The following is a 9182-nucleotide window of genomic DNA, read 5'->3' as shown; positions in this document are numbered from 1 at the left end:
CCAGGAGGCCCTGTGGAGCCAGCGCCCACACTGGGCATACGCCGGGCACACGTCCGAGCCGCAGGGTCTGCGTCAGGAGCACAGCCGTGCGCAGCCGCACACCTCCAGTCCGGTCGTGGGCCTGGACCCTGGAGAGCAGGGCCAGCGGTGACCTGGCGCGGGGGCTGGGAGGAGCTGGCAGCCAGCCCAGAGTCTCCCCTGAGTGCGTGGCACTGGCTGGGGGGCTGGGGAGGGGCATGAGCCCCAGCCCCTTGATTAGGGTCATGTGGTCAGGAGAGGCGGCTGGGGCTCAGGACGTCACGTCATTCTGTGTTGAGAACAGGTGGGGCTGGACAGCTGTGCCCGGGAAGGCTGTGGTGTGCACACGCGTGTGCACGGCTCACTCTCCTTGCCTTGCAGGGTCCCCATCACAGCACAGGCCCTCGCGCTTGCACCCCCCACCCCCCCGCAGAGCTTTGCCTCTCTGGCCACCCCGGGGTTTGTGGGGCTGTCCTCCGTGGGGCTGGCCAACAGCTCCCAGTCCCAGTCCCCCACCTCGGCTGAGCAGGGCTGGCTGGGGTCTCAGGAGGCAGGGAGAGGCAGGATCTCTGGCCTCAGACGCCTGTCTCTTTCCTCCAAATCTGTGAAACCAAGGACGTTCTGGGGGCCTCCTCTGGGCACCGGGATCCGAGACGGCTGGGAGCTACTGTCTGCGGGCCGGCATGCTACGCAGGAAGGGCTGGGCCGTGGGCTGGCGCGGGCGACCTCTGGGCAGAGACGGCCCCTCCCGCACCTGAGTTAGCTCCGCAAACACCTGAAGGGCTGTGTGGTGAGCCAGGAGATGGGGGTGCTGGGGGAGGGGGCTTCGTTTCTGCTCATCCTTGTCCCCTGGAAACTCACTGCTGCAGTCTCCATTCTGTACGAGGACTCGTGGCCCTACCGCGCTTCCTTCTCCGAGGGAGTTCTGCTGCCTCTTCCGGGATTCTTTTTGCATTTCTAAGATTTATTTGAGAGAGAGAACCTGAGCAGAGGGAGAGAGACCGGCAGGGGACTCCCCACTGAGGGCTGGATCCCAGGACCCTGAGACCATGACCTGAGCTGAAACCCGGTCAGAACTGAGCCGCCAGGCGCCCCTGCGGGGTAGTTCCTTAATTCTTCCTGGCCTTTGCCAGCCGTGACCGAGTCCTGCTTCAGGTGCTGGGAGGAGGAAGCCCCGAGCCCGATGCTTCCTTTGGTTCCTATTTTTGGGGTGCTGTGAGGGGTGTCCCGGGACCCCTCTGGTGAGGCTGCTGTAAGGACTCCCGCTGACACAGTGTCCGTGACACCCAAGTGCTTTCGGGCTGAGCTGATTTTCAGGTTCTGGTGGCCAGAGGGCACGCGGAGGCAGATGCTCCTTCCCGATGGGTCCCAGAGCCCCCAGGGCATGTTGGGGGAGTGGGGGTGGGGCCCACATTTTGGAAAGATCCGTGCAGGCTCTGGGAGCTCCTGAAGCATGTGTCCTTTCTGACCTGAATTGAAAAGAACCATAAGCGGGGTTGGGGGGGGGGCAGGAGGCCAGGCAGCAGCTGGTGAGCAGCCTGGGCCTTCCGGGGCCACTCTCTGTGGGGAGGACACATGGCTTGGAGGCTCTGCTGAGTGTCCCCCCCTCAGGCGCGGGCTGGTGATGGGGATGGACAGCCTGGGAGGGGACAGACAGACAGACTTGCCTGAGCACACGGTGGCAACATCTGTCCATTGGGCAGCTGGGTCTCTGTGCGCCCTGAGTCAGCCCTCCTCCCCCCTTCCTGGCCTGCTAGTGCCCTCCGACCTCCGTCCCCTTCCTGGAAGGCCACCAAGCAGCAACACCCGTAGTCCCAGGGATGCCCCCTGTGGTCCAAAACCGTGGGCACAGAGGACACAGGGCATGGTCAGGGAGGCCAAAGTTGGACAGCAGGCCCCTCAGACGGGAGGGGACGGGGGCCCATGGTCTTCCCAGAAGCTGCCTGGCCCCTCCTCTTCGCTCTGAGGGTGTCCCTGTGAGGGGATGGGCCCGGCCCACGGGTCCCACGAGCCCACTGGGGTCCCAGACTCCAACTGAAGCCTTCTTAGCCACAGTGACGGTGCTGCACGTCCTTCCATACGTGTACTGACCACTCGAGACCGTGTCGGTTACAGACCCCTCATCCTGTGCAGGACAAGCAGTGGGGAGTCTAGTGACCGGCTGGACCCTGGCCACACCCGCTGGGCATTAGGAGCAAAGTGGGGCCAGAAGGTGGGGGCTTGGCTGGCCCTGGTTCTCCTCAGAGACCGCCTGTGTCTCAGGAGACGATGCCTGTCACCTCCTGGCCTCGGGGGGCTGGTCTGGAGCTGCCCATCCCCCGCGGGCCCGTGGGGCGGGAATTCCGTGGTGTGCAGGAAAGCGGCGCAGAGGGAACATGTGCCCTGAGCCGCTCCCAGTCCCCACGCCCCACTGTCTCCCAGGACGGACCCCGGCCCCTGCAGGGCACACTTGGAGTGTCCCCGGCCAGAGACCTGGAAACAGCTGCCGCCACCCCTTTGGGGCCATACCCGGCAGCTGGCCATGCCCAGGATGCATCCCCGGCCACTGGTTAGGGGGCTGGTCGGAGTCCTGTAGGCAGCCGGGGTCGGGGCAGGACCCGGCGCTCCTGCGGGGGTCAGGGCGTTTGTGAAGTCCACGGAGGCCCCCCCGCTGGGCTTGGTCTGTCCCTCATGGCAGTGAGGAGCAGTGTGGTGCCTGGGACCCGTCCGGCCTGCTTGCTCATGGTTCCAGCTCACCCAGCCTGCGGGAGGGACCGGGCGGGAGGGCTTGCTCAGAGGGGCTCTCCTCTGGGACTCGGCAGGTGGCCCCCACGCAGCCCACGCAGCTGAGCTGGCTCTGGGCCGGGATGCTGTCCCCTCGCTGCCGCCGTCGTTCCTGTCCCCTCCGACCTTTGCTGGACGTGCCTCGTCTCGCATGGGTGGGAAGGTGCTGGCAGCGGTGGGTCTGGCTGCGTGTGCTCCGGGTACGGCCTGGCTTCTCCCGGCGAGGGGCCGGGCCCGCAGATCGGCCGAAGGAGCATGTGGATGCGTGTGCACTTGCTGGGGCGGTGACTGCCCTCAGAGCTGGGGGGTCGCCCCTGCGGGTTCAACATCACGTTCCCGGGGCGCCCAGTGGGCTCGGCGAGGAGCACACCACTGCTGACCCCAGGGTCGTGAGCCCTGCACTGGGCGTGAGGACTACTAACGAAACAGAAAGAAAGCAAGGCCTTAAAAACCATCGAGCTCCCTGGAGGTCTCTGAGTGTCTCTGCTTGTCCTCTGTTGGCCGTGCCTGCAGGACTGGAGAGCGGGAACGGCCACGGTCCGTGCAGTGAGGTGAGAGCCCAGCAGACGGGGAGGGTGCTGACTGGAGCTCCACGGGGCCTCGGCGCCCACTCCTGCCGACAGTGCCCCAGAGTCGCAAGACTTGGCCTCACGCGTCCTGCCCTGGGTTTGTGGCCCACTCTGGGGATGAGGGAATCCGGGGTGGGGGGCGGTGCTTGTCTGAAGACGGCCTGTCCAAGCAGAAGGGACACGCCCAAGGTGAGACTTGAGGGCCAGCTGGATGCGTTCGGAGATTTCTGTTGGAAGACCCAATACCACGCCGGCGCGGGGTGGTGTGGTCGGGTGGGAGATGCAGGCGGAGGCTCTGCCCCCCTCAGGCGCCCCCGCTGCCCCGAGGTCGCTGTCCTGGAGCGGCAGGTGTTCGACTTCCTGGGCGATCAGTGGGCACCCATCCTGGCCACCTTTGTCCACGTCGTCGTGGTCATCCTGGGGCTCTTTGGGACCATCCAGCACTGGCCTCACTCTGTCGTGGTGGTGAGTTTGTCGTGCTCCTGCAGACCCCCACGGGGAGGGGGGGCGGGATGACCAGTGGGAGGGCTCCGGCGGCATCGTGTCCTAGAAGCCACCGGAACATTCCCGGGAGTCCAGGATTCAGCCGCCGCAGCCTGAGCCCTGTCTGGGGCGGGCTTGGGGAAGTCGCCTCCAAACAGAGCGTGCTGGCTGCAGACGTGGGGAGCAGAGTCGCCCCTGCTAGTCCCCTCCCAGGGTGCCCTGGAAAGGCAGGTTGGCCCCCACAAAAGACCCGAGTTCACCTTCTCCACCCCTCCCCGTCTCGACTTTCCAGGACGCTGTGTGGGCAGCTATCTGGGTCACCTGGAACGTCTTCAGTATCTGCTTCTTCCTGGAGGTGGGGGGACTGTCGAAGGCCGGTAAGTCGAGGGCTTGTGGCCGGGCCCCTGAGCATTATACACGGCTGCTTGTGGGTCGCTGTCTCTCCTGTGGCCGGTTCGTGGCCCTGGCCCTGGCCCTGGCCCTGGCTCCCAGGACAGCCCTGGCCCACAGGAGGGACTCAGTAAAGGTTGGGGGAAGACCTGTGATTTGATGGGTAGACGGGGGCTGTGGGCACCACGGGCAGTGGGCTTGGAGGAGGGCTGGGGAGCAAAGAGGTGCCGGGGGGCGTCTCGAGGGGCAGGTTCTTTCAGATGCTGGTAAAGCCCACCGGCCGCTCCCTGGCAGGTGGGCACCACCTCTAAGCCGTGGCCTGCCTGAGTGGCGGTTTGGGGCACTTTGTCCGGAAGGTTTTATTTCACCGTTGCCAGAAGCTGAGAGCCAGGGATGCGGGTCGGGCTGGACCCCGGCTCTGCCATGGGGCAGACTGGCCGTTGCTTTGTGGGCCGCAGCTGGGGCGGCAGAGGAGGGAAGACAGACGTTAGTTCCAAACCTAAACTGACAGTGGCGACCAAGGACACGGAGGAGGGCCGAGAGCACCATGAGAACACGCCCTCAGGGTCTGCCCTGGGCAGGGAGGCCTTCCTGGAGGAGGGGTGTAAGCGGCAGGGGGCCAGGGCCAGCAATGGGAGGCCTTCTTGCAGGGGAGTGACGAGGGGGCCTTGGGGTCCCTGCCTCACTCAGCTGGAGGGCAGGTCACCCCCCCTTCACTGGGCCCACACCGGGCTGTGAGTGGGGAGGGGTCCCTGCTGCTCACCCGGTCCCACCCTCACCCCCAGAACCGCGAGCTCCGGACCTCCAACCTTTCCCTGCACCACTCCTGGTAGTATGAGCATGGCCCGGGCTGCCTGCGTGAGGAGCCACAGGCTGGTCTTGGGTCCCTAGATGGCCAGGCCTTGGTGCCAGGCATCGGCTATGCCCTGGAGCATGGCTACACTGAGGCCCTGCACGGAGACCTGGGGGGGGGGGGGGCGGACAGGGCAGGGGAGGAATTGGGAAAGGGGTGGGAGAGGGGCTTACAGGTAAGGAGTCACCCCCACCCCCATCTGTCCCCCAGGACCCTGGAGCCTCAGTGCGCTGCTCTGCAAAATGGGTTCAGAACGGGCTCCAGGCCCAGGGTGGGCATGAGGGAGGGAGCAGGACCGAGCAGAGGCTCTGTGGGTGCTGTCGGTGGGTCGGGACCAGAAGGAAGGTGTCTGTCTGGCCCCTGCCGGCCCTGAAGCCTCCATCACAGCCCCTCCAAGCCACACAGACACCTGACCTGAGGGGGCAGAGACGCAGCTGGGCTGCACCTGCTGTGCCGATAGGGGTTGTGACCCCATGAGTACAACTACAGGGCGCCCAGTGCCGTGTGAGTTTCGGATCAGCGAGGACTGCGTTTCAGCGTTGCGCGCCCTACGCGGGGTTTGTGACATACACGACGTGTATCTGAGTTCATCGTGTGTCTGAGATTCGCGTTTACGCCGGTGTCCTGTATTTTATCTGCAAGCCCTGAAAAGAGAAGTGTTTTACTGCAGGGGCCGGGCGTGGGCAGGAGCATCTCAGGCTCGGGAGCTGGGCCAGCGCCCTGCCCCCTCTGCCCCTCCAGACAGGACGGGGAACGGGGGAAGCTGCCGGGACAGACTCCAGCCATAAGCCCGTGGCTTCTCCAAGTCTGTTTCTCTTCCGTGACCCAGACGGTTAGCTTCCCGCACCCTCCCCACCATGGAGGTCTGGGCACCTGGCTTCTGACCCCCATGGAGGGGCTGTGGGTCTAGATGGGCAGGAGGGAGGAGGATCGAAGGCCCAGCTGCGTGGGAAGTGGGGGTCCTCTGCAGAGCGCCCCTGGCTCGCAGCTGCTGGGGTCCGCCGCCTGCATTCAGGCCCGAAGCTCCCCGTCTCCTGAAGCCCATGCGGGTGCGCCGGGAGCCACTTCTACCCACTCCCGGGAACCCCACTCTCGGGAGAGTCTGAACTCCGCTGCAGACTGCTGCGTGGCGCCCGTGCCTCTGGTCCATGTCTCATTCTCCCTCGTGTCCTCCTCCCTCCCGTGCCTGCCTCGTGTCCCCAGCGTGAGGACGGGGACCTGAAGCCCAGCGAGAGTGACGTGTGGGGAGCGTGGAGCTGAGGGGCCGCAGGAGCTGTGGCTGTGGCTGTGACCTAGGATCCTGGAACATCACGGCTGGAGACAGTGCTCTGGGGGTCAGGAGTCTAAGAAGGGCTTAATCGGCCGGTGCAGGCTTGAGATCACTCACGAAGCCTCCATTGGCGGAGGCTTTGGTCACCTGAAGGCTGGACCGGGGCTTCAAGCACTGGTTCCAAGGGGGTCCCCTCGCGTGCACCCCCCAGGGCTGTTTGGGTGTCCTTACCATGGGGCGGCTGGTCCCACAGGGCGAGCAGGTGGAGAGGGATGGGCAGCTGCATTGCTTCTGAGACCCTGTCTTGGACGTCACACTTGGTCATTTCCGGAGGATCTCAGGTTTGCACAGGTCAGCCCTAGTCAGGGTGGGAGATGACCCCGCAGGGCGTGAGCTCTGGGGAGATCCACCAGGATGGCCCCGTGGCTTCTGCAGGAGCCCAGGCTCTCCCTGCTGTTGGTTCCCTGCAGTGACAAGGCAGACGGGGCCCAGATGCCTCCCTTTCTTCCAACAAGGCCCAACCTCTCTGGATTGGAGCCCTAGGGAGGCCCTTTCTCCCCACCATCTTCTCCAGAGAGACAAGGACCCATCTGAAGAAGAGGAAGATGGAAGCCCACGGTTTGACTTAAGGCCAGGAAACTGGCTTCAAGATGCTCAGAAGAGGCCATCGAGGGGTGGGGGTGGGGACCTCATTCCAGGAGGGGTCAGGAAGGGCACCTGCTCCATGCCCTCTTTCAGGGCTTAGGTGGCTGTGGACACAGCTGTCTGGTCAGCAGAGCCCAGACTGGCTTTGCCCATGAGCATGTGGCCTGTGTATTCTGGAAAGCATGGCCCCATCACCAGGCCCCTCAAAGCTGGGGCTGGGAAACCCCTGTGGGCTGCAGCCCCTTCCTCTCTCTCAAAGCTTCCAGGAGCGTCCTCTAGAAGCTGTCCCCGGGCCCAGATGGAATGGGTGTCCCTCCTCCAGGTGTCACCTTCGGTGGGCTGTGTACCCTGTGGGTCTGGAGCTTGTCCTGAGCTCACACACCCAGGGGCAGAGCCTGTTACAGGGATGCTGTCTGGCCGAGGGTGCTGCTCCGTGGGGGGTCTCTCAGGGACCTCGTCCTTTTGGGGGGGGTGTCTTATCCATGGATGCATGTGTGAGACAACGAGACTGGTTGTGAGTAGCAGAGGCAGAGGTTAGGGTTCATGGAAGGAGCATGAAGAAACAGACTGTGGACTCCAAGGTGGTCAGACAGCCTGGAGGGCCCTGGAGGAAGGGGGGTCAGGGAGCTCCTCCGAGGGCAGGCCGGCCGCACAGCCATGCGCAGGTGCTTCCCTGTGTGAGGAAGGGAGAGGCACTGGGAGGAGCTGGGCCATTGTCCTTGAGGCCCCTGGAGCTGGAGTCCGTGCTGGGCTCCTCCCTGAAAGGGACGCCAGCTGCTCCGTGCGTGGCCAGGTCACGCCAGCTGGGCCGGTGGTTTCTGGCGTTTCAACCCTTTAGTCTCCCAGGGACTCCATAACAAAGTACTATGACAGGCCACTGGAAACATTTGTTTTTCTCCGTTCCGGAGGCAGGACTCCAATATCAAGGTGCCGCAGGGTCGGTTCCTGCCAGGGGCTCGGGCAGAGGGTCTGTCCCAGCTTCTGGTGTCGGATGTCCCCACCGGCAGACGTGACTCTGTCTCCACACAGCCTTCTTTCTTGTGTTTTGTGTGTCAGATCTCGTCACTTTTCCTTAAATCTCGGCATCTGGGGTGGCCTCGTCTTAATTTTGTCGTCTCTTCAAAGAGTGCTTCCAAATAGGACCGTAATCGCAGGTCCTGGGGGTGAGGTCTTGACTGTGTATTTCTGAGGCTACAATTCAACCCACAACAGCAACTAAACAATTTCTCGGGGTCACACAGATGGCTTCTGGCTCCTGGAGGACGCGTGTGGCAAAGCGCTGCCCCCTTGGAGACCAATCCAGGCCCTTTCCGAAGCCGTGTGTCGTGCAGCCTGTGGGGGTGGTGCAGGGCTGGGTAGGCCGGGCACAGGCACAGCCACAGGCTTTGCTGGTCCCTGGGGAGGCCGGGCAAGGAACCTCCTGACCTGATTGTCCAACGGGACCCACTCACTCCTGTCCTGCCACACTTCCGCCACAGAACCTAAGGCCTACCAGGTGGCTTTGCCCCAGGACCTTGGAGCGTGTGTCCAGGTGAACCTCCAACCTCACAATGGAGTCCAGCCTGGCTAGCGCTTCTCCAGCCCTGGGCAGTGCTGAGGCCCTGGGTCGGGCGGGCGCCGCCTTCGTGAGCCACTTGAGCCCCGTGTCTCAGCTTCCTGTTCTGTGGCTTGGGAAGCACGGGGGGAAGCACCTGGATGGGGGAGGTCAGGTCAAGGCTCCGGTGAATGTGCATGCAGTAGGAGCTCAGTCCGTGTTGGCCAGTAGCTCCATGAGCACCACAAAGGACACACGGAGCAGCTCGGGTGTGTCCGCCGTGTCCCTGGAGGGAACTGGTCAGATCCGGAGACTCCTGACTTTGCTTGGTGTAAACAGTGGCGTCGACATCCATGTGTCCAGGCGGATTTACAGGACGGAGGTTCGGCATCCAGCAGCTGACACTGGAAATTGAACTCTGCGTCTTGGGCTATGCTTGGCTGCTCGTCTGGTCCGCAGCATGAGAAAACAGGCAGCTCAGGCGGCCTGCACACTTCCGGCATTCCCTCCTCTCTGGTTTTTATAGGCCCAACGGATGATCAGACTGGGGCATTTGGGGTCCCCATGACCAGAAGCCAGAGCCGCCCTTCCCTCTGGTGCTGTAGACCTCACTCACTGGTATAAAATGAGGGTCATGGTTACCTGAAAATGCTGGGA

The 9182-nt window shown here is 63.9% G+C and overlaps 1 protein-coding gene across 1 annotated transcript; it reads left to right on the top strand.

Moving 5' to 3' along the window:
* The first annotated feature begins 2553 nt into the window (after positions 1-2553).
* Positions 2554-5056, top strand: NKAIN4 (sodium/potassium transporting ATPase interacting 4). Its single transcript, XM_045980596.1, has 3 exons — positions 2554-3815; positions 4126-4359; positions 5009-5056. The coding sequence occupies exons 1-3, from the start codon at positions 2865-2867 to the stop codon at positions 5054-5056; spliced, it is 1233 nt and encodes a 410-aa protein (XP_045836552.1). The 5' UTR covers positions 2554-2864.
* Positions 5057-9182: the final 4126 nt, after the last annotated feature.

The sequence above is a fragment of the Meles meles genome, chromosome 16, assembly GCF_922984935.1.
Source record: "Meles meles chromosome 16, mMelMel3.1 paternal haplotype, whole genome shotgun sequence".
NCBI classification, from domain to species: Eukaryota; Metazoa; Chordata; class Mammalia; order Carnivora; family Mustelidae; genus Meles; species Meles meles.
This window is presented reverse-complemented; position numbering and strand designations above follow the sequence as displayed.